This window comes from Equus asinus, chromosome 20 (assembly GCF_041296235.1).
Source record: "Equus asinus isolate D_3611 breed Donkey chromosome 20, EquAss-T2T_v2, whole genome shotgun sequence".
In the NCBI taxonomy this organism is placed as follows: Eukaryota; Metazoa; Chordata; class Mammalia; order Perissodactyla; family Equidae; genus Equus; species Equus asinus.
In genome coordinates this window covers 66,045,606-66,071,968 of record NC_091809.1, presented here as the reverse complement: position 1 = coordinate 66,071,968, position 26,363 = coordinate 66,045,606, and the positions used below count along the sequence as shown (strand labels likewise).

The window sequence follows — 26,363 nt, the reverse complement described above, 5'->3', positions numbered from 1 at the left end:
TACGATTGGCTCAAAGACTCCAAAAGATCTGTTGGGTACTGAAGCCATGACAGTCTCTGTGAAACTCACACAGTTAATTAGTGAATATTACAACCCTAACAAGATTTTCTTACCCTCAAGCTTGGAAACTGGTATAAATGGAAGATTCTTGGACTTAAAGGTCCAAAGACCTAGGATTTAAGGTCAATTCTTATACTATAACGTTGGTAAAAATCCTTAGCATTTATTAAGTCTTAAATAATGAATCCTATATATTTCACCCAAAGAAATATTCTTATATAATAATACATTTGGCTCAAAGGTCCTGCATTATATTGTCAAAATACTAAATGACCAAATTGGAATGAGAAACTATTGTTCTAATAAGTTAACTCTAATGGCTAGAGTTAAACAATCTCTAAATGGATATGCTTTCTGGGCCAAGATAGAATTACACATAATACTCTCAGTAGGTTTGATTTTTATTAATAGTTAGAATGGTAGTCAGTTTTCCAAATGTACTTTTAAAATATCAATATTAAGATACCATTTTTCAAAGGCCAATGATAAACTTTCACCTCATACACCACAGTGGACAAAACACATAATCAAAATTTAGTTAATATTCAATTAAACCAGAATTTAAAAACATTAAAAAAAAAAAAACAGATGGCTAGATGGTGACACTTCCATTTCTTTAATGGCATTAATTTATTAATGTTTCCATATATAATTTTTCATAATCATTACTTCTTATATTGAACATTTGTCTATGGTATAATGTTTGGTCATGAAACACACCTTTTCTGAGTGTTTGAACTGACGCCAGTAACTATCATACATGCGCTTGGTAGTTCTCTCAGGATAGCAGGTCACTGTCTTAATGTAAACCTTCAGGCTTCGTTCAAGTAATTGATTAACTTCTCCATAATCATAGTCATCATACCTAGGAGCAACAGGACAACAGCTTCATAAGGACAAAGTGAGAATTTCCGATTTCTAAAGCTGTAAAGGAGATATTTATTATCTAGTAATTAAACACCAAAAGCTCATTAATTAACTCATCAAACAAATATTTACTGAATGCTGATTATAAGCCACATCCTTTCTATGGACTCTTCTAGACACTGGTGATATCCTAATGAACAACATATACAAACATCCCTGGTCTCATGGAATTTAAATTGTAGTGGAGAAAAAAGAAAAAAATTAAAAACATAACTATATAATACGTCAGATGGTGATAATTGCTGTGGAGGTAAAATGAAAGTGGAGGCTGAGGGAGAGGAGCTGTGATTTTCGAGAGGGTAGGCAGAAAGCTTCTCTGAGAGGCTGACATCGAAGCAAACACCAAGAGAAGAAGAGCAAGTGTAAAGCCCGAAGGGAGGAGTCCAGTGTTTCAAGGGAGCGGGAGGAAGTAATCGACTGCATCCAGTGCTGCTGACTAGCCCAATAAGATGATAACTGAAAACTGACCACTGCAAGGAGCTATACAGAGGTCACTGGCAACCCCCAAAAGAGCAGTTTTCTTGGCATGGCAGGAGTAAAATCCTGATACTGTGGTGGGTTCAAGAGAGAATGGGAGATGAGAAAATGGTGACAGTAAATATATAAAATCTTTTCAAAGAGATTTGCTGTGCATGGGAGCAGAAAAATGAGGCAATAGCCGGGGGAAAAGAGGGATGAAGAAAGGATTTTTTTTTTAAAGATGAGAGAAATAAGAACATGTTTATATACTGATAGGAAAGACCCAATAAAGAGACAAAAGTTGATTATTCAAGAGAGAGAAGGGAGAATTGCTGGAATAGGGATCTTTAGAAGATGAGGAGAGATGGGATTTGGGGCCCAAGAGCATGAGAGCATAGACAAGTTCACCCAAAATAAGAGAGAAGAGACAGCAGAGTAAATGGGCACAAAGGCAGACAGGAAGGTAAATGCAGTGGCGGGAGCTGGGGGGATTTCTCTTCTATATTTTTCGTTAATTTTTAACCTAAACGCAATGCTTAGTTAAAAAAAATGTATCTCGAGGATTTTACATAAGCTTTATTTAGTAACATCCAACAGATAAATATAATCACCATAACATTTATTTGTTGTTTTGAATATAATAAATATTTATCACAATTGAATTAAATTGTTACTGTTTATTTTTCTTAATTAGGTAGGTATAATATCTGTGTTTTAAAATGTGATGATTCTGTGATAACTTACAATGTAGGATGGTAAAGGGGAAATAGCATAGTTATTAATTACCATCATTAATAGTGTCTTTTAAGTAGAATGTTTCATTGTTAGTTGATTTTTCAGGAAATTTTGGGGTTTTTTAGTTAAAATTATAGAAACTACTTTGCTTAACAAATTGAATTCTAATTCCATTCCATAAAGGCTTTCTAATACAGTATATGAGAAACATGTAGTATAGAGTCAAATTGAATGTATTCATAACTGGAAATTTTCTCTTTCTGCAAATCTATCTCAATAAAAACCTTCAAAACTCAGCTCGACAAGGCACATTCTCCCAAAAAAGCTTTCCTGATTACACCATTCAATCTCATTCACTCATTTACTCACTATCCTCTCAATGCTAATTTTCTAAATTTAGAGGCCATGAATTTACACTGACTGATAGTTTCATTTCAGTGTTCTTATGCGAGCTTATGTAAATAGCTTTATGAGGGCAGAATCTATCCGAGCTTTATCAATACCCTAATTACCATTTTCTTCGTAAATAAATAAATAAATAAATAGTTAAACCAGCATTTATTACACTGATCCAAAGGGACACAATTTATGTTTTTTAACCGTCCAATTCTTCCAGGAAGGATTCTCAAATTGAGTCTGATATAGAATCCTCAATGATTCTATCCCCAATGATTACTGATGCTTTTTTCCCCTCCTTAGTAAATTCTTACTCTGTATTTATATATGCATGTTAAGATTCACTACCGTTAAACAAAAGAAAATGCTTCTCTATAAAATGGAATCAATTTTTTAAAATCAGAAGTCCACATGTAATATTTTCTCACCAGAACTGTATACTCCTAAATAGGATAGAAGTAAGACTAATGTCGGGAGTTTCATCTAGAAATGTGTAAAGCTGTCTCCACAATGAACATACCTGATTCCAAACATACAGTGAACATAGTTAAATAAAGCTCTGCGCAGCATGGTTGTGTCAACATCCTCATGGGTGGCCATAGTGTTATAGGTGAGATTGTAGACCATGCGAAACTTTTCATCAAGAAGATGTCCAATGTCAGAATAAAGTCTGTTCACCAGGGAGAACCCATGATTTTCCCAGGTATAGTCCTAAAAGAATAAAATGAATCCAATTACAAAACGGACATTCCATTTAAACTCTATGTTTTCACTCAATATAACTACTGAAGCAAGTAGATGAAGATATTTCAAATTTAATTCTAAGTTTATAGCGTGACTAAGAACCTTTCACATCAGTTTGTAGACTGGAGTACCATGTAGTTTCCTCAATGGGGTCCAGGGTTTGGCATGTTGGTGATGAACTCTGCCCACCTCCCGGGGTCCCGGGGTCAGGTACTATGTAATCTATGCCCTTATCTGGAAGGACCCCAGAAGAGCTTGGAATATTTCCATGTGACCAAACCTACTCAGTGATGTGGACAGTTAGCAGATCATCTAAAACAAGCACAAAAGAGCCTGTCTTAATTCAAACTTACACTCTCTCTAGGAGGCACATCACTATTGTGGCTATGTTTTCTAGGGGTGGGGAGGGGAGGCAGCCCTTAAGCCCATAACTACTGGTATATGATCTTATTACAAAATGCTTTTTTATTATAAATGTGACCATATTGCTTGATTTCCTCCCTGCTTCTCTCCAAAAAATGCTATGAACATTATACAGCTACCATGAAACTACTCAGGTAACCAACAAAGCAGATAGTTTTCCTTTTGCTTTCTTAGGGGGAAAATGTTGAAATGATAATCCATCTACTGGGACATCAAATTAGACTAGGCCGAAAACTAGGCTAAATAAAAAGATTTACAGACTCTATTGAATGACCTTTAACTTCTTTAGAAGTCGATTTATTTATGTTTCAACATTTCACAGTTTCTCTGAATTAAAGGAATCTTATACCTGAGCTCGGAATGTTGGCAAATGCTCTTCTCCTCGTCTGGCAAAGTCTTCATACCCAAAACCAGGGTCTTCGATATAGCGGGAGACATCAGATGTTATAATCATGTCATCCTCAAAATCTAAGGACAATGATGAATAATCCAATGTTAAGGAAACTGTACACAGGCAGAACAATGAAACAGCTCCTTCTTCCTCTACTTTTTTAGCTTTTCCACGGGTTTCCAAAGTGACAATATTGTCTACATGGCTTAAATTCATATAAAATATCTATTGCTTAAGTTTTGAATACAATTTCATTACCAAATATGGGCAACTTTAATATTTAACTGTAGTCATTCCGGCAAAAAACTGACTAAACTGAAATATCTAAACAGCAGTGGCAAAGGATCAACATTACTGTAGTTTTACTTCTTTAGAAAACGAAGAGAGCAAAGGCCTGTAAGCATTGAGCTTAAAAATTCTTTTGATCTCTCTGGGGGATGAAGTGGGATGTGGGGAAAGAGAAGAGATGCAGGCAAAAGACCACTTTAATGGAGTTTAACATTAAGACAGATTTTGTTAAAATTAGATGGTGTTTCCTCTGGATGTATTCACAGTGAAAATGAGGTCACTATAGTTCATTTTTTGCTCATAAAGAGGGAGACGGACTGGGAAGGGAACACAACAGGGGGGGAAGTGGACTTTTGGTGTCACTATTATTCTTAGCTGACGTGGGTGCTAAACAGGAAGGTTCAGTTTGTAAAAATTCCTTGAGTTTTATACCTAAGATATGTGCCCTTTTCTGTGCATATCAAAACAAAAAGGTGTATAACACATGAAGTCAATGTCAATGTGTGCTAATGAGACTGTGATTGCAGATTGTGATTAGAGCACGACCAAAGTGGCATTCAGGAAAATAGGAAGACTATACTATTTTAAGACAGCTGACTTCTGTATCCTTGATAATATTAAAATTCGCCACTGAAAACTTTTAAATGCCCAATGCATGTTAATTTGGTTTAAAGATAATTTTCTTCTAACTCAGCTTTTTTAGGTTAGTATGTCTTTACAATTACTTTTTTCTGATTTCAACCACTAAAAATGAATGAACAATCTTTATTTATCTTCAACTCTAGAAAATGAACATAAAGTTTTCAAAGTAAAAGAAAACATTAGCTCCTTCCACGCAAAGAACAATATTTTCTTAAGTATTTTAACTAATATTAAATAAATTCAATATTTAATAAATAAATATTAAGTAAATACTTAATAAAACAATTTTATGGCATAATAAAAAACTGTAATTCTTAATTGGACAGTCTTGACAGGCTTAAAAAACAAGTACAATTATAATAATTCAACCAAAAGACCTGGTACATCAATAGTACTTTCGTTATCTTTAATTTTTGCTATTTCCTGAAAAGAATACTATAGTATTCTTTTCTCACAAGTTTTCACCTTTCGTTGGGTTGCTACCATGGACTAACTGGGGTGCTTGACAATGGCAGAAAAGGTCACGTGCCCAGGCCACCCAACTTTGGTAATATCTTATTAATATTCTTCCCTAACTTCTTTATTACACATAAAAAGAAGAGGCTGGCGTTTGCTGAGTGCTTACTACATAACAGGTACTATGCCATGTGCTTAATATCTATTTTTACTTTGATTCATTAATGAGAAAAGACGTATGTATAAAAGAAATAAGTAAACTAACTATAAGTTACTAATATCGTCTGTACTGTCAGTAAGAAATACACTGTGGGTTAGTTTACGATGATGTGGAAAACTTGTAAACATTATACTACTTAAACTGATCTGAAGCTTTTAAGTGACTCTCAGTTCTCTGAAGAGAAATCTCAGACTTATCCCTAACCCAACCCCACAACACTGTGTTGTCTCCTTATGCAGGTAAATAGAAACACTTTAAAAATGGCATTTTCAATGCTTTATCTCTTAACATTTGTGAATGAGGTTATGCCTTCCTTACTTCAGTCCATCATATAAGAATCGACAGAAATGAAACAAAAAATGTAAAATGTAGTAGCGATCGCTGAGGCTGCTATGAAAACTAGGAGCTTTTCGTGGGTTGCAAAGTAAAATTAAACCAAGAACAATGAGTGATAACTAAACTCTGTAAAACAGTTTCTCTCTTGAAGTGATCCTTCCCCCCACACTGCACAGCCAGGTGGTTTCGTTTGGCAAATATCGATACTGGAGGCGACTATTACACAGCTGGTTCCTTTGACTCGATGTTAGTTTTTGTTTTGTTCGTATACATTTTCAAGTTGTCATGTGACTTTTAAACATTTTAAAATAAACAATAAAGACTAACTAACCAATTTATCCTAAGAATAATATCCAACGAATAACATCCATTCATTTATTTTAAAATTAGAAGTCAATCAAGACCTCTTTTCTAGACAATTTTGTCCACAGAAAGAAATGTACAGAGGTCTCTCAAACCACAAATATGTTTTTCCTAAACTTATCTTAAGAAAAAATTTTTTAAGAAAAGAAGTTCAAATTATCAAATCCAATCAACAAATCTAAAACTCAATTTTAATTCTATCTGAATGAATATTTCAAAGTCTGGACTTAAAGGAAATAATATTTTGCACATTGTCTGCATTCTTCTGCCCCTAAGAGGGGGCTACTAACATAAACACAGAAGCAGCTATGTTACAGTACTGGAATACTTTCTAAACTTGAAAAACATAAAACAATTCAAGCTAGCTAACTCTGTTATCAAGCTATAGAATACAACCCCTGCAGAACACTTTAAACATTTATTTTCTTCGAAAGGCTTGAAAAACTATGCTTAGAATCTCTACATGGAATCTGGAATGCTCTATCACATTGTTCAAACCAAGAAATTTTTTACAGGAAAAAATAAATTTCTAATTCCATTTTCAAACATGCTAAGTTTATCAAAATGACTCAATCACCCACTGTACTAAGTCATTTTCCTACGTTATCTTTGTGTGATCAACGAACTTAGTACTGGGAATGGTTAAGAGTAAACAGTGAACTGATTTATTTCCTTGAATAATTTGCAAATGATACAGCCTCTTCTGTTAACATTAGAACATAATTTTTGGCTAGGGTCTAAGACTTGCTAGTCAAAATTCACTTTAGAAAGCAGTAGTCCCTGCTTAAGGGTCCAAGAAGGTAGATATGGGGATCCAAAACGTATTTTCAATATAAAAAAACTGAAAAGTATAACAAAACATTTATATCCTTTAAGCTCTAGTGATCTTAGCAAAGCTCTTAAAAATTAATGCCTAAAAAAGCAAACAGATATTACTAACCTTAATAAAAATGTTAGATTTTTAAATATTGGTTCACTTAGGCTCATTACTTCCCTTTGTCCCATTTGTTCTCCCTGGATGATTTTTTTATAATTAACTCTTCTGATTTTAACTCCCAATTATATGCTGATAACTTCCAGAACTTTATCTTGAGCTTAAATCCTCCCCTGATCTTCAGACTATCTGCTAAACCCTTGCTCCTCCAAGTGTGGTTTGCAGACTGGCAGCATTCACATCACTTCAAGGCGTGATAGAAATGTGGTCTCTCAGAAGCTGCATTTCAACAAGATTCCCCAGTGACTCATATGCACATTAAAGTTTGAGAAGCACTGTGCTGGATATCTCCAGACATCTCCATTCAAATGTCTACAATATGGCAGGTTACATGTTCCTTTAGGTTAGAAAGGTCATCATGATAAGGCCCCTGTCTACCTAACTGGCGTCCTCGCCACATTATCTCCGTTATGATTTATGTCCTAACAACACAGAAGCACTTGTTCCTGCACTCAGAATCCTCTTTCCTTACCACTGTGCCTTGGCTCAGGCTTGGATGCTGGTTACCACAAACTCCCCTATCCCCCAGCCATTGCCTGACTCCCTTGCACTCAAGTCTCTAAGACTTAGCTTAGAGCCAAAGGGCAAATGGCTGGAGAAGGCTTCCTCTAGAACTCCTGTCTACATTCCTCCTCCCCCAAGAATGGGTTCAGAGTCCTCTTCTAGGCTCATGTACCTTTCACATTCTGCTATGAATTGTAATTATTTATTTACTCCCATTAGCGAAGAGACCTCTCAGAAGGCAGGAATCATGTCTTATCTAACCTGAAAACCTTAGTACCTACCACAGTGCTGAGACTAAATGGGGTACTAAGTAAATGTTTGCAGAATGTATAACCACTAACGAAAAACACCAAGTTTTTTAATTTGGGATTTCCTGTTGGTTAGAAGCTCCGAGAAACCCTTACTTAATATACTCAATCTGGTAGATAAAAAAGATCATCAGGGAAAATGATAAAATGCGCTCTTGTTCCTCCTGGTAAAACTTCTGAGAGCTATTGGTCAATGCTATGTTTAACGTTAACAAAGAAGTTATGGCCAAATCAAATACCCTCTGAATTTATGAGACTGATTAGCTGTAAGACTCTTAATTTTGAAGCCCTCTTTTAAACCAATGGAACACTATTTTAAAAATCAGTGTTATGTAGATTGATGTCTTTGATGGGTTTAAGCTTTCTATTGATTATAAGCTATTTTAATAACATTTATTATGTGGTGTTCAATATCCTTTTTAGTCATAATCAAAAAGTTACCCTCCTATTTCATCTCTTAAAGTGTTAGAAAAAACGCATTTTTAAGACTAGAGCAAAAATGTCTAGCTTTCAATACAGAATGAATTCTTCCAAATTCTATCTAAGAAAACGACCTAAATAATACACTTTTATAAAATTCCAAAGATTTCCTCAAAGAAATGCAAATGCAAGTGCAATGTAATTTTAGAACTAATCTGGAAAAGCAGCAGCATGAGAACAATCCTCCCACACAATCCCCACCCAAAAAAGATGAAGATATTTTTAAAAAATTATATCAATTGAAGCAAGATTTCACTTATCATTAAAAAAATCACAAAAGTAGGATGATTTATTAAATATTCCTATCTAACTTTATAAGCGAGTGGCCTGCTTTGAATGACGCTTTAGCCAGGACAGAGTATGGAGCACAAAGCTGGAAGTCCCTCTCACCTGGATCTGAAATGTACTCAAAGATGCACCAACCTAAGAGGGGAAGCATAGCGTTGGGGTGAGGAGGAGGAGAACTGAACAAAAGGACCAGGGCAGTAGAATCTCTTTCCCACATCCACAGGGAAAATACTGAAGGTGGTCTGTCAGGGTTCTAACAACAACTAAAAGGCAAAGAGAGTGAAAAAAAAAAAAATAAAGCACCTGAATGAGGAAATGAATGAAGAGTATCTCCAGAGACCACAAAAAGACTTTCTTTCTTCTCCTTCTCAAAACGAGTGGTCATTTCTTCCTGAGATGCCTCTTCATCTTCCCTTTCTTCTTGAAGCCTTTTCATTCTTTCCATTAAGGCCTCTAGTTCACTTAGAGAATCTACAATCTGGAGCCAGAAAAGATAATGTTGGGTGTTATTAATATTAAAAATCTTTCCAGTAAATGTCTCTCTCTCCCAATGTCACCTTATTACGTACAGTGGCATGGGCACAGTTATTAAGTTTCCAGGTAGGTATTCCATTAACTCCAAAGGAAATCATATGACATATTGAAACATTTTCAGAAGTATGATGCTTTTGCTTCAGTTATAAATATAGAAAGTTTATAAGTATAAATATATTTAATCTAGAATTCTAGCCTTTGGTACATATTAAATTATATTATAGTATATTTTTAAAAATGAGGCAGCCCTATGATTTGTCATAATATCTATTTGCTTTAAAAGCCTCTTTAAGACAATTCCGAACTTCAGGTACAGGTTACATTTTTACAGCAACAAAAATTATGCAATAATATTTCAAGTATATAATATCCTGTTAAATCAGAGAATAAACTCTCTCTAGATGTTTTTAACGTTAGGAAGTTTAAAGGCAAAACAGTGAAGAAAAACAGTTAAGAAAACTAACCCCAAAGTTGCCGCCTGTGAGGGATGCATTCTCTATGTTGTTGTCATTAGCGAGATCACAAACACAGAAATTGTTGACAGATATTAGCCTGAATCCATTGGAGATTTCTGGATCTCTCTCTGGATTGATGCCACTACCAAAAACAAAGCTTGCCAAAGCATGATAATGTGCCAGTAGGACCACAGCATGTACCAGTTCGGGCAGAGACCAATTATTTTCTCCAGTTTTGACAAGTTTCTGAAATGAGAAAGCAAATCAGAGTAAAAATGAAAATCATAGAATGCTACAAAGCAACTTTAGGAAGCATGGGAAATCTACCAAACTTCATATGTCCATTTATAGTAGTAAAACTTAAAACTCCCTTTAAAAAATATTTCACATATTAAAGATATAGCTCTCGTCAAACAATGTTACATTCCAACAAACAATGATACATTAAAATTATCAGACCTAACAATACAATTATTTTGCAGCTTCTTCTAAATTCCTTATATATACAATGGAAGTTCTGCTTGCAAAGCACTTTTACATATTATGTTACTTTACTAAGATATTTCAGAGAATCAAAGAACATTAAAGCTAGGAGAGACTTTAAAGACTGTCTAGCAAAACTATTCATTTTAAGGTTGTAAGGTAGAGACTTTATCTTAAAAAAATCACATAAAAATCCAATTTAGTAAGTCAACTTCTAGTTACCTTGGAATTATCTTCTCTGATGGAGAAAGACCCTACAGCAGATGATAGAAACTGTAGAATATTACCTCACATTTGAATGACAACTTAAAAAATTTCAAAGCACGTTTTCACATGCTATTGTACTTGATCCTGCAGCTGACTGATGGAATCACAAGTGAAGCCATTAAAAACAGTCATTCCTCCACCCCCACTTTCTTCAAGAGCCCATTCCATCTATTAAGACACCAGGGATTCTTTCTCATCAGTGTTCTCTCTCTCCTTTTTGTGTGTGTGTGTGTGTGTGTCCCCTGCTGCTCCCTGCAAATCTAAAACTTTCATTTAGCTCACTTCACAGCTAAAACCCAAAATAGCTTTTGCTTTACTCTCTATATTTAACCACACACACACACATACACACGAAAAAATCAATCATATTCTATCACCCTAATATAACTTTTACATATCTTCTTTTATTTTTATAAAAATAATTATATAATCAGAATATATCTATTTTTTTCTATTTTTCAAACTTGACATTTTGACATATTCATTTTTTATGAGGCTATACTGTCATTAATTTTAAGCATGGGCGATATTCAAATTTCTTTTTTTTTTTTTTGCTATTACTTAAATGGCATCTTCATGTTATGGCTTCATTCATATTTTAAAAACAATTCCTAATAGGATTTTTAGGGCACATGGTATTGATATTTTTATGCCTTTTGATAATACTGGGAAAGAGGTTTCCAAAAAGGACTGGTAGAATTTACAATGCCTTTGCCAGTCTTTGCAGGATTATCATTACAGCTGAAAGAACAGCCAACACTCATCACCTTGAATTTCTCACCTCACATTCATTCTACTTTTGTACTTGATTGTAATCTGGTTTCTTTCTCAGACAAACTCCTGAAGCTACTTTCTCTAAGGTCACATATGACCTCCAAAAGGCCAAATCCGATATTTTTCAGTTCTTACCCTGTTGATCTCTGCAGAATTTACATTTTCCTTATTTCCTCCCTTCATGAAATTCTTGAAGTTAATCTCCCTTGACTTCAGCAATTCCACTATTTTTTTTTTTTTTTTGCACCCTTTCTACCCTGAGATGCATCTTTCTCCATCTCTCTCACAGCCCTCTTCTTTTCCTGCCTGCCTCCAAAATGTTGGCTTGCTCTATTCTACTCATGATCTTCTTTCCTTGTACAGTATCTCCTGGATGGATCATTCATTCCTTCAACCTGATCTTTGCTTATCCGTAAATAACTGTCTCATTTTTTTTTTCCTAATCTATCCTTTATCTTGAGCTACAGACCTGTACTTCCTTCAGCAACTAGACTTCACTATATGGATGTCATCATCTTCTGTTCCCAAGCCTGTCTATGCTACACTGCTCACAGCATCACCCTGTGCCCAGGCAGGAAGGTAGAAACCTTAGAGGTATTCTGCTGTCCCACCCCCTTTCTCCATCGTCACATTCCGCCTGTTATCAAGTCTTGCTTATTCTTTTGCAGAATAGTTACACATAGTCTGATCCCTCCTCTTTATCTCCCTATTTCTCCCTATGACTTAAAAAAAAAAATCATCTCTCAAGTGGATTGCCACAACTGTTTTATGACTGGCCTCCCTGCTTCTAGCCAGTCCCACTTGTAATTTATCTTCTGCACCACCAAATATACTCATATGACAACTCAGCTCAAAAACCTTTAATGATGCTTGATTCGTTATCATAGTTATTGCCAAGCTCTTTTGATCATATATACTTCTGACAGTAACAACGGGGGGCCCAACCCCTGATAGTACATACATTTATTTTTAAATCAATATATACGTAACATTTTCTGTAGGTTAGTTATATCCATGTACTATAATACTAATATTGTAAAATACACAAATACAGAAATTTAAAAGGATGAGATAAGAATATACACACACAGTTTTCTGACATTTAGAAGGATTGTCTTGTGTACCCCCTGAGGTATTATAACATAACTCTGGAGACCATAGCTTTCTGAGCATAAAACACAAATTTTTGAATACAGTAGTCATTGGGTCATACAATACCATTCCAATTCTTCCCGCCTCTTACCCTGACCTTTCCTACACTTTAGTATCCCAAAGCTGTTAGCTTCTTTTCCAACATATCATACTTCATACCCTAATCTCCGTCTGGAACACCCTCCTCTACTTGAAAATTCCCACTTATTCTTCAAGACCTACCTCAAATGTTACTTCTTTCTAGAAACCTCATGCACTCTCTTTATTCATACCTTAATACACTATTGTGCTGCGATTATTGTTATCACCTCCCTGTCTCTCCTCCCCTAGACTCCACGCATGTCAAGGGCAGGGTCTATCTTTTCAGACTCACCAAAGCATCTGGCACCAAGTAATTAACATGTGACATAAAAATAATGATTAATTCCTTTATCTAACTTAACACATTATCAAATCGGAACATAAACCTCAGGACAACACTGTGTTTCACAGATTCCCAGACAGATCATCAAAATCTGAGAGTACACAGATTGACAAAAGCTAAGTTTGGTTTAACCAAGCAAATAACTAACAAAAATGTAGTCTAATAAGAGGATCAAAAAGACAAGGAGATTTCTATACATTAGAGCAGGGATTTTAAATACCTAAAGTTTCTACTGATAATAATTTAGATGATAGCTCCTGTTTACTGAATAGTTACCAAGTGCCAAGCATAGTGCTAAGGATATTGTGTAACCACCTCACCCTGTACACCCTCCATGGATGCTCCTTTTGAAGAGCAAGTGCTCTAGTCAATCACCACTATATTTCTCATCTAAGCTCTAGCTTCTAGAGGCATTTAAGCATTCACACACCAGTTGGTAACTCACTTTTTGTTTCCAAAATAATTTGTTGAAAATCTTTAAATTATGAAATGTTAGAACTAGAAAAGAGTTTAGAGCTCCTTTAATCTAGGTCTCTCATTTTGTAGAAGGGGAACTACTGGGACCCATAGAAGTTAACTTACTAAAGGTCACAAACTTGTGAGTAACTGGGTAGAGACCAGAATCCAGGTATCCTATCGTGCTAGTGCATTTTCTTTGTTCTACCTACTGCTTGAAAATAGAAACCAACTTTTCTCACAGCCACTCACTAAACTTGTACAGCTAATTACTGATTCCTTAAAGAGAAGTATTCATTTGTACCTAAATTAAGCCCACTGACTTTCTAAATTCATGTCTTCTACACATTTTAATACACTACTTTTTTTTATTTTTCAAGTTCCTAACATGCAAATATTTAAAATTAAGTCTTAAGCAAAAAAATTAACTCTCAGTTAGAATCATTAGTAAACTTTTTTATTTCAAAGAAACACTCAGTACCTGAATGTGCTCTTTCGTGATCAGCCAGGGTCGGTGTGCTAGCAGCTTATTTATTTCATTAAGATTTTTCAGTCTTTGTGGTACATATTCCAAACCATTCAACCACTCAGCAATGCCTCCTGTCTTTAAAAATTCATCCACATGCATGTTTATTAAGTAAGAACACTGATGTCTAGCTGCAGCCTAAAACACAAAGAAAAGAGTTAGTTGATAAAACAATCATAGTAGAGTCTTATTCTATTTCTAAACAAATAATTTAGATGGAGTTTAATAATTTTTAAAGCCAATAATTCTTTTCTTACAGATTCCTCCTCCTTCTAAAACTTTCATCACAATGCTGCCACAGATTCTTGAATCAAATCACGAAGCTGATACACATATAAGAAAATAATCGTCACATGAGGGAATTTCTTCCTCATCCAGAACTTGGTACAGGTCAACCAAGAACCCACTTTCTAGCTAAGTAAAGAAAATATATGTCCATTTCATTACGGTAAGTGTTATCAACTGCAGTCTGTTTAAAACATAATAAAATCTCATTAACTTGTATTCTACCCATTCAAGATGCATGTTAATTTGGATACTTCTCTTATCCCCTTTAAGACAACTGCGATTTCAGTCTTATCTCTGTATATCACCCTCCGGTGGAAGGAAGCTCACAGACACTTTCCTTCCTAGGTAGTCAAAATCAGCCTCAATACTGACAATCTGGTAAACCACACAAAGCAGACTTTCCACCACTCCTGTCCTCAGGACTGCTTCTCAGTAAAACAGCATTGTTCTATTCTATTTTATATATCTTGTTTATGTCTTAGTCTGTGACCATTCAAAGTCTGCTTTCAGCCTTACTGTCATCAAAACTTCAAGCTGAAATGAAGTCAAGTTTATGATTCAAGAACACACAGAATGCTTCCTTTTTGGTTAAAACTTTAGTGCGAGTACAAACAAGATAACCAAATTAAACTCGGTAAAAACGAATCTGCTAACTCCTGGCTAGCTCTGCTGGCCCAGCCGTTCTCCTACAGGACATGCATCATGTTCTCCTTCCTCTTTTTCTCCAGTAATAGTCCAACTGTAACACTGTTTTCCTTCTATCCTTCTCATTCCTGCTCCCTATCATCCCAACTTATAACTCTTTGCCCCCCAAAACAACTAGTTAGAACCAAGTACTATACTTAGAAGTATCATAACTCATTTAAGAATTCTCTTATCCAGAGTCTCCATTAGTGCTATACTTTCCTCTTACTTGGCCAAATTAGTAATATTGTTCAAGTATAAAGTGACTAAATAAAATGTCACAAAGCATCTGTTCTATACTAACAATAAAAACAAGGTTATCAAGAGCAAAAACAAAACTTGTGGGATATCAGGGGTATTACTTTGAATCCTACCAGCATCTTTAATCATAAGAGATTACAATGATAATTAAAGGAGAAACATTCAGTACATTAAGTGGTTTAAAGCATTCAAAATGTATCTAAGGGGGGCCGGCCCAGTGGTGTAGTGATTAAGTTCGTGCACTTTGCTTTGGTGGCCTGGGGTTCACAGGTTTGGATCCTGGGCATGGACCTACACACCACTCACCCAGCCATGCTGTGGTGGCATCCCCCATACAAAATAGAGGAAGACTGACACAGATGTTAGCTCTGGGACAATCTTCCTCACAAAACACAAAGCAAAATGTATCCAAGGGGTTTGGTATCCAAAAGGCCACAGGCTTCTTCAATTCTTATTTCTATGAAATTATATTTAGCTCTACGCACACACATACATACATTAGGATGGAGAAGGACTAGGGAGGACAATGTCACATGAACACAGGAAACAGGGAAACGCGCACCATTATTGCAATGTAGTGCCTGTGTGGTAGAGGAAGGGGGCCGTCCATGCGCAGCATGTAGAACTGGCTTCGCAGGAAGGACTCCAGGTACTGAGTGTGCAGACTCATGACCTGAGTGATGTTGTCCAGACGACCGGATGTAGAGTATTCTTCCACAAGAAAGTTAGTACGTTCATCTACTGTGTTTGCTTGGGCAACCTTACAACCAAGAAACACAAAACAAAATTAATTATTGAGAAGTAAACACATCTTTGGTTTACATAAATTAGGCCACTATTGAAGCAAATGAATGTTCTTTTGATATTAACAGACACTGAAATTATGCGGTTGCTCATACTAGAAACAAAAATAAAAAAGAAAGCAACATTTATTTTTGGCTCCGGGACCACAATTTATTAAACAACAAATGTCAAATTATCAAACATTGTACACACAGCTATGAAACTGGAGAAAAGAAGCTTCCATCTGCTTTTCCAGGCACAGACGGCAAATTTTTCAGGGCCCACTTGCCCGGCCATTGTCACACCAATTTGTGGTAAGGCAAAGGCAGTGGTGTTTGATTCCATATATTTATAATTTTATCTCGACAGCCTATCAAGATACTTAATCATGTTATCTTAAGACAAATATTTTCAGTCTGATCTTTTGCTTGTTTTTGTCATTCAACATAAAAATAAGCTTTCTGAATTATTTTTAGGGACAAAGGAAAATACCATAATTTGTAGAAAAGTGTTAATTGAAAAACTAATAAGGACACTAGAATACTGTCATTCCTATTTTGAGCCTATTGTATTAATTACTAAAAACAAGGTAAATTATTAAAATGGACATCCTCCATCCTAGGGAATCAAAAGAGTTTTCTCAAAAATAGATTATTTATATATAGCTTTATGCACCATGACAGCTTGGGCATCACACCCAGAACTGGCTCTGAAGGTGTTAAGAGCTTATTAGCACCTTGTAGAAGGACTCAGCTCTGTGGGAATTAATGGACATGAAAGGCATATTTCTAGGATTGGTTCGTTATTTATTGATATTTTAGAATGAGAGTTCTGGACTTAAGAAGAATGTATTCCTTATTTTAGATAAGGAAATAGATTCGAGATTAAATTCAAGCTCATGCACCCAATGAATAGCAGAGCCTGGTCAAGAATCCAGATCTCCTTATAAGTACAGACTAATGGTCTTTGCAAAGATCCACAGAGCTATTAAGAGACTCTGTTTACCCTTCAGGGCTGGCTTCATAGCTTTTTCTGAAAAATAAGCACAAATTACACAAAGGCACTATTGACTGAGGAAAATTTAATCCTGAAGTAAATATAATGTTTGAGAAGTGTAAATTGTGAGGAAATGTTAATTAAAGTGGTGTAAAACAGAGGCAATTTCACTTCAGCTAATTATAAAGCCAGATATACTTTCATTTGCCCATTTCTTCCATTTTGTCAACTACAGGGACCAAGATGATAGTTAAAAACATAACAGGATCCAGGTAAATCACATACAATTAGGGACAGGATATTTGCTGTTCTTGTTTTGATTTCCCCAGCAGAAGTTTGTGTGTTTAACTGATGCCTAAGACACATTAACAGATTCCTATGATGCAAAGATCCTGAAAACAGTGGTGGCTTCCCCAAACCAGATTATCTTTTCCAACATAGACTGTGAAAATGACTGTGTTTAGGAAGTCTTTGTATCTGTGAGTCAATCATTCTACTAAGAGCAGCCCCTGCGCCGTGTGAGGGAAACAGGCACAAGTTCAGCAGTTTCTCTGATGCGCGGTCACCACCTAGGCCAGCTGCAGGCACTGACTTCCCCAAACATTACTCTCAACTTTCATTAAGATTTTCCTTTAAATGGTAAGGTCACACACAAAAAAGCAAAATGAAGATGAAGGAACTGCTGACTCTAGCAACCACCTGGCACGTACTATTTGAATTCTACTTATCCCTTGCTTTAAGACAAGGCCTAGCACAAAACAATTTACAAAACTGCTCCACGAATATTTGCTGGCTAATTTCAGAACAATACAGGAATAAAGCTGATACTCTAAGATAACCGATATCTTTGCAGTAAATAGTGAATCAGTATATACAACCGTATTCAATGTGAGTTAATAACTCCACAAAGCAGAGAAAAACTCCTCAATTAGTGGTTCTTAAACTTTTCTTAGCCCAAGTATATCTGAGAGGCATCTAGGAATCTAGAATGTCCCACACATTGCTGTGATCTTTCACAGAGATATATACAAAACAGGCACAAATCTTGTATTGATTGTAATCTCCTTTGTGTCATTTTACAACCTCTCTTTCTTGCCTTCACCATCTTGACTCCCCTCTTCACCAAAGGTGCAGGTTATACTGGAGATTCTGTGACATTCTGTCCAAGCAGAGACAGAAAGGAAAAGAGTAACTACTAGTGAGGTGATATCATATTTTGTTTAATAAGTTTAGTTGGGAAACTCATTTTTTTATTTGAAGATATTCGTTCTAAACATTTATGTAACCTATAATCACCATGAAACAGTGGCCATTTTAAAACCTAAAACCTTCAGGTTAATATTAAATTTTATTACTGTTAGCTTTGTTCAGAAAAGTTATGTTTAAAGTCAAATACGGTAAAATTTATATTTTTCTAACCTTTGACTACTACCTAACTCTGAAATAAGAAGGCAGATTATTATACACACAAACTTTTAACTGAAGTTGAAAAGAAAATATCTCTGCGGTCTTCTAACATACAAATAAGAAACAAGAGCAAAACACACGTTTACTTCCATATTAAAAATGGAGAAGTTACTTTGTATCCCACTTTATGTATTTTAAGACAGATAAACTTACTTCCTTCTCTGGAATAAAGGCACTTGGTCCTCTTGTCAAGGGTTGAGACACTCTGATTCTTTTATCCTGTTTTTAAAAGAAAAGTTTTGTGTATTAATGATGATTTTCTAAGAAAAATGAAATTGATGCAAATTTATTGCTGAGGTACTAAAATAAGCAGAGATAAACAGAATTACATAAAATCAGAGTAAGTCTTAGGTCTCTGATCAAAGAAAACCCAAAGGGCCATTGTGTGAATAAGATAATGGGGCAAGTTTCTACCACAGTGTTGGGTGCACCCCAGGCTCCCAAAATGTCATTTCCCTTAGTCATATTCTACAGCACGATAGGTTTTTAGCCAATATTTGATATGACTGAAAACGATCAACCTCCATAATAAAATCATATCGAACGGTATATTAGTATATACTGTTAGACCTCAATTTGAAAGCTAAAGGAAAGGTTAAATTCAAAGAGGATTTTATGCAACTCCCCAAACCAATGACCTGACCTTTTTTCTGAATAAAATAGGAATGAGCATATCTAATATAAAGTTTTGAAGCTTTAAAAAAATGTAAAGCTTGGAGAAGTAGAGGTTAATTTAATCTAAGAAATGAATAATACAACAATGCTATTGTTCTCCTTGCTATTCTATTTAGTATTAACAACTAGCAAATTGCCGATGGTATGTCCCAGTGCTAGATTATTTTAGTATTTGACCTTTCTGTTAAATTTTTTTCAAGTGAAAAACATTTTAGTGTCCCCATTTAACTGTGATTATCTATAAGCTGTGAAAATTCCAATTGGGGAATAACTTCCTTCTCTGCAGGTATGTTGAGGAGCAGGAATAGTCAGAGGGAGCACCCAGGCTTTGAAGTCCTTCTCAGCCAGGAGAAGAGAGAGGAGAAATGGCCACTTAATTTTCTATAAAAAAGTAATATTCTAAAGTTCTGAAAAAGAAGCCCTGTAAAACCATAACTTAATAAATAGAGACATGCCACGGTTTATAAAGATTATAAAGACTGAGTGGGGAATTGAAGAACATGGGAACAGATGTCTACCAGAAAAGAGTGTATTAATAGGTGCCACCAAGCTCTCCTCAGGAAACTTCTAAGCTGAGGAAGTAACTCTAGGTGGTTCCTTATCTGAAGATGGCAATATCTATTTCACATAACCTTGTCTCCCGGTCACAGCTGACTAGACCAATCAACACAGAAGCTGATCTGCAGTCCATGGGTGCCTTGATGAAAAAGTTCCGCCCAAACAGAGTTGAGGGTAATTAGCTGGACCAGTAAGATTGTAGAGTACTAGAAGTAACTCCAGAGTTCTACTAGAGTTCTAAGAAAGTAATGTACTTTGACAGAAAGAAGAGAAACAACACAGCACTCATAAGCAGAGGCAGAGAAAACAATGAGGAGGCACCAGAGTAGGCCTCAACAGATACTTGCTTCCAAGGGGAAAGCCACGAGTTTCTATGGCTTCACCAGAGAAAGCAGAGCCTAATCTTGGGCTCTCTTCTCCCTCTTTCTCTCTCTTCTTCCTTAATTTCTTAAGCAGAGATGTGGATCAAATCTGTGCTTTTAATAATACGATTCTGGGGGTGATGCAGCCCTGGGCCTGAGACACAAAAAGAGAAAAAAAAAGAAAGAAAAGCCAGCTGAGAGGTGTCTGCAATAACCCAGGGGAGAGAGAAGGGGGCCTCCCCTAAGAGAACTGTTTATACACGAAAGAGAAGGGAAAGCTAACATGATTTTTCAGTTTAGCATCACATAGCCTTCCTTTGTTGTATTTTTAAAACGGCATCGCTATTGAAAAATGATCAGCCTCGTTCCTAATTCTGTATAAGAAGCATCTTTTCTCGTGAGGACTCTACTATTGTCTCAGTTGGCTGCCTTGTATTATATGAAGGTGAAAAACAAAATTTAAAGAATGATCAAGGCAGCTCATAAATTCTACTGTAAATTCATTTACTCAAAGTTTTTTTTTCCCTCACCTATTTTCTATCTCTGTATGTTTTTAAGCTGGTAAGATCAAATACAAAAGAAACAGGACGGCACCATATCCACAAGATTCATTTTAAAACATAAGGTGGAGTTCTGGTCTCCTGTAATATCTTTCCTCAGCTTTTATTTCAAATCCAAAATGCCCAGGAGCGAGTTCCTACTTCACTCATACCCTGATTAACTTTTCTCAAGTTGCTACACCTGTGTTGCCTTGTATGGTAGCCATTAGCCACATGTGACTAAATTTAAATTAATTAAAATTAAACCAAGTTAAAAATATAGTTCCTCAATCACGCCAGTCACATTTCAAGTGCTCAACAGCCACATGTGGCTATTGCTACTGGCTATTGGACAGGGCAGACGTTTCCACAGGCTGTCATGGAAAGTTCTACCAGATAGTGCTGCTCTAGACTCTTCATCACATCTTCAGGCATATTAATACCTTTTTGAAATGCTAAATGACTGCTCTGCAGAGTTATTGGTTGGATGGTCACACCTGCTCAATCCCTTAACCAACATTTTAATGTATGTAATTGCAGAAATGCTTTCAATCAAATTAAGAGTAAACCCAGAGAGTGGCAATTCAGGAAAAGAAAAAAAAAAAATCAGCCAGCTTCAAGAACCCTTGTCTCAATTTCTGCTCACACTATAGTCTCAGAAAAATATCAAGGACTTTTTTTTTCTTCTTCTCCCTATTTTTAAAATTATGGGGAGAAAAAAAACCCCATAGCATGAGATCTACGCTCTTAACAAATTAAGTGGACAGGGTAGTATTGTTAACTGTAAGCACAATGTTGTACAACAGATGTCTAGGACTTTTTCATCTTGCATAACTGAAACTTTACACCCACTGAACAACTTTACACCCACTGAACAACTCCCCAGCCCTTGGCAACCACTACTTTCTGCTTTGTATGTAAGCACACTCTTCAGATCCCAGCTGAGACGCTCCCTATGCAATCATCAGCCTTCTCGCCTCGTTGCACAGTTCAGATCTGCCTCTTTCTGTGCAACCCTCCCCTTGCTCAGCTTTCATAACACTCAACCATCCAATCTATTTACTTCTTTGACCACTTTTACACTTTTCCTAGATGTTCCCTGCATTTCTTTCATCAATATTCCTTCTCTCGAGTGTTCTCATCTGTGGCTTACATCTTTTTTATGCAAACAAAATTCTACTGAATTGTGTGACAGTCACTATACTGGGGAGGAGGGTGGAGCAGGTAAATGAGGGAAAAAGGGCATCTGATATGAAAATGAGCAACCCATGCAACTGACTCCTGAATCTTTTATGTCTAGCTAGGAGCTAGCTCTTCTCTGCCCTTCAGTGTGGCTTTGTGGCATTTTGACCTGCCTGTGACATCATCTGTTCGTAATATTAGCACCTTAAAATCAACATGTTTAAAACTAAGCTTCTACCTCAAACCAGCTGTTGCTCCTCACGTTCCTTTGCGAGATATAAAATCACCACACACATCAGTAACCCTGGCGCCAATTTTACAGTTATCTTTGACTCTTCATTCTAGAAGTCGGCATTCAAACAGCTGCCCAATCCTCTAATTACCTTTTGGCAACTAACCCTTTAAATCATCCTCTCCACAGACCCTTCTCAACCAGAAGAGTTGAGAAATATTTTCCCCTAACAACTCAGAATAAGGGCAATTCTAGGTCTTAGCTTTCCCTCTTACTGGGAGGCTTTGAGAAGGTGACACATAAAAATGTAAAAACTGCAAAGCATAATACAAAATAAGGCCTTATTTTTATTCTTCTCCTGCCAATTTTCCCTAATGTAAAACAAAACAAAACACCCCAACTAGAATGGCTATATTTTCTCAACAGATGCTAGTCTTATAGAAGAATTCAGGGGTTGGTCTTTAAGTGAAAATAACCTGCAGCTGCACTAATCTTGAAGCATAATATTGCCGTATTTTCCTCTCTTTAAGTATAAAGCTAATATCTTATTCCGGGGAACAAATGACTTTGGTCATACTAGTGAATCTTGTATAATGGCGCCTTTAAGTCATAAGCCTTGTTTTGTTTCTATGAAAATCTAAAGCCAAAAAACAAGCCCTTGAGGTTTTTTAGCTGCACTGTCCATTATGGTAACCATAGTCACACGCGGTTATTTAAATTTAAGTGGATTAACCTTAATAAAGTTAAAAATTTAGTGCCCCAATTGCACTAGTCGTATTTCAAGTGTAAAATAGCTATATGTGGCAAGTGGGTAACACGCTGGACAATGCAAATCTAGGATTTTTCTATCATTGCCAAAGTTTCTATGGTACGGCTTTGCTCCATAGCATTGATTAGTCCTGATTTCAGCTACTGGGATGATGCAAAGATACAAAATGGTTAAAAATTCAGGAATGAACATAAACATAACAAACATGTATTAAGGTAACTTCATAGAAATAAAAATTGACTTGGATGTTAAAACAGGAAAACCAATAAAATCAACAAAATAACTAGAATGGCAGAAAAGTTGGAAGAAACCATTCTTCAGATTCTTAATTTCATGACAATATTCAAATCACTAAAAAGAAGAAACTCTCTAGAAATGTTGACTTTAGTGTTAAAAAATTTAAAAGGGTTTAAGAAATTGTAAACCATAGTAAATTTAATTGTGATTTGTTTTCAAATACCTTAGACAAGTCACAGAATTTGCTTAAATTTTGTCTATGAAATCCTATAATTTCAATTAAAAAACTAGTTAGAAAATAGGAACTGATACTTTCTACATATCAGTTCTATGTGTTCTAAGAGATTATTTTATAAGGGTTGTGATCTCAAGAACACTACCACATGGAAAGTTTCTTTTCTCAGATATGTTATTATAGCTGAATGAAGTTATGCTTGAAATTCATCAGTTGAGATTATGCCTATTAAGTAATTATCTGCTGGAAAACAAAACAGTGAAAGGATAAAGACAAATTACATTTAGAAAACTGCTTATTTTGATTCTTAACAGTTAAGCAATTTACTAGATCACTTTATAGAAATTAATCCCAATAGAAAATTAAGACACTTGGATGTTAGAAACTCTTAAAATTATGAGTCTTTAGAGGTAATCAGCAAATTACTTGGCCCTAAAAAACTGACTGCCAAAGAGAATTAATTGCTGAATTTTAAGCTACTAAACACTTTTAAAAACAATTATTAAATTTAATTTTTACCTATCTCTTCAGTTTATTTCATTAAAAGTGGAAAAATAAAAAAATACATATTCTATCCATTAAAGTGTAAAAGCTGCTTATGAGTTTCTCTCTATAGGAGAGAAGAATATTGAGAGTAATATGAATAACTAATTTTACAGAGACACTTAAAGAAATATAAAAAAATCTAACATATAAAAAATTCTGGCAAAGCAGAAATTTGACTCCACTGAGCATACTAATCCCAAATTTTTAAAGATATCCTTAGAAAGTAGTTTGGTAGCTTTAACATTCTTTTTTAACACACTACAATGAAAAAATACCTTAAATATGAAAGACATGCCCCAAACAAAATTTTTAAGTATGACTATGAGAAAGCCAACTGCAATTATGAATACAAATAGTAAATTTCAGTGGTTGACTCTCCTTCTGTTCTTTATAGATGTTCCATTTTGGCAGAAACCACCGCAAAAAGGGCAGAGATGGACAGGTGGCTCTATTCTATGAAATAATGCTGATGCCATCTTTTTATTCCTTGGCAGACAACTTCAGGAATAATAGCTGGATTTACAGAAATTGATGGCATTACATATTTCAGAGGGAAAGGGCAAATAGAAAGGAATACAGAGAAAAAAACCCTCTAGCCCTAAATGAGTAAAGAACGGATTTTAAATTAGATTAATTGTAATAGATTGGTAATTTTACAGTAAACTCAAATTTAAATGTCTGTTATTACTTGGAATTTACATTATGGTCCCCCCATCCCAAAACAGCCCAAAGACTAACAAAATTGTGACTTCTCCTACACTAAACTATGTATTGACCTTCATGATATAACTAACTGACATCTAAGGTCACTTAGTGAGAAGCAGAAAATGGCAATAGCACCAAGGATAAGAATCTTTCAGATCACACCAACATCTCTCTATGACTTAGTACTGGAGTGGTGCAAGGAACCACTGAGCATCAGGAGCCCAGCCAGGCATTACAGGGTGTGGCAGAAATTCACCGACATTCCAAAGGGCACTCAAAATTTCCCTCCATAAGTGGGGAATCCTGTCTCATGCTATGGGCCTGAGACTTCAGGAATGGACTCCTTTTAACTGAGCTATTAAAACCAAGGCTATCACAGCCTTCCTGCAACAGCTTCAGCTCTGGGTAGTCACTTGAGGAACGTTGCAAAGATCTTGTTATGAACAGCGTGAATTCCAGCCTTCTTCAACAACACATGGTGACTAAAATTTTTAACTTGAAATCTCAAACACATTTCCACTAAAAGCATTCCATTTATCAACTGTATTTTAGCAATTTCTTTACTTCCTCTTTCCCATACTAAACTGTCAGCTCCAGGTGGGCCTCGTGCATCTTCGAGTATTCCAACTTTAGTATGATGTATGATGTGAGGTAAACTTCTGGTCCATTTTTGAAAGTTTTACGTAACGGTCATTTGAATAACAGCATTTTTTTTTTTCTATTTCACTTCTCAAAAAATGAGTTCCAAGAAATAATGAGCTATCATGATTAAGTAACTCAAAAAAACAAAAACCCTTGGTTGCCATTTGGCAGGAACCGTTAGGTAAATTTTGTTCTACCAATGCGGGCCTAAAGATAGACAAACTCGCCTACTGGGTACTCTAGAAATGGTAGCCATGAGTACCACTATTAATAGCAGAAATCAGTAGTAGTAGTTGCTGTAGCAGGTGCAGTTAAGTCTGCAAAGATGAATGGACCTCATCCAGCACTAGAAGAATCAAAAATGTATATCCATCTAGCAAAGGCTAGCTAACAAGTTAAATTTGCAATGCAGTATAACTGAGTTTCTAAAATGAGCTTTCCCTTGGCTAGTAACAAAATCCTTTAAATTTTACTCATTAGAGCACATGGTGAATCTGTTCAAAGTGCTGGCAAGTTTTTATATCTATACACTGACTACATAATAGCAAACTTCTAAAAACAAAAGGACCACTAGTACCCTGTACAACCACAAAGTGACGCAAACCTACAAAGGTAGAAATATTAAGAACAAATAAGGGACTAGGATAGTCTTTAAATTACACTACTAGCATCATACTACAGCTAATCCCTTAAACTGAAAGGAAATCTAAGATCATGTTCATGTCCAGTGCCATCCAGAGGCATGTAGCAAAGAATATAACTCCTTTTCCAATTTCCGTGTAATGCAACAAAGTAGCATAAATCAATCAAGTTAGATTCACCTCTAAGTTAAAAACTTGCAGTTCTAATATGGCAGGTCTTTTCGTTGTTCTATGGAATTTAGACATATTTGAACCAGCATTTCCCGAGGCTCTGCCTTCCCTTTTTATGTCTAGTGAAATTGTGCCCATTCTTCCTTTAAGACCCAGCTCAAACGCCAACTCCTTTGGTCTCCCTCCACTTCCACCAACTCACAAGCCCTTCTACGAATTTAAACCTACTCTTCTTAAGACTCACAATCATATTCTGTTTCTCCCTCTTACAGCCATTAACATATATCATTATCTTATCACTCCTT

At 35.7% G+C, this 26,363-nt stretch overlaps 1 protein-coding gene across 5 annotated transcripts in view; it reads right to left on the bottom strand.

The window, feature by feature from the left end:
* The window catches only part of SESN3 (sestrin 3), a 62,716-nt gene that overhangs the window by 4,664 nt on the left and 31,689 nt on the right, over positions 1-26,363 (bottom strand). For all 5 annotated transcript variants that reach the window (XM_044751965.2, XM_044751964.2, XM_070490418.1 and 2 more), the window contains 8 exons: positions 18,718-18,783; positions 15,881-16,078; positions 14,041-14,223; positions 10,013-10,249; positions 9,318-9,492; positions 4,094-4,212; positions 3,098-3,288; positions 781-925 (listed from right to left, as the gene is read on the bottom strand). In XM_044751965.2, the coding sequence (XP_044607900.1) occupies positions 781-925; positions 3,098-3,288; positions 4,094-4,212; positions 9,318-9,492; positions 10,013-10,249; positions 14,041-14,223; positions 15,881-16,078; positions 18,718-18,783 (1,314 nt within the window). The remainder of the gene's footprint in view (positions 1-780; positions 926-3,097; positions 3,289-4,093; positions 4,213-9,317; positions 9,493-10,012; positions 10,250-14,040; positions 14,224-15,880; positions 16,079-18,717; positions 18,784-26,363) is intronic.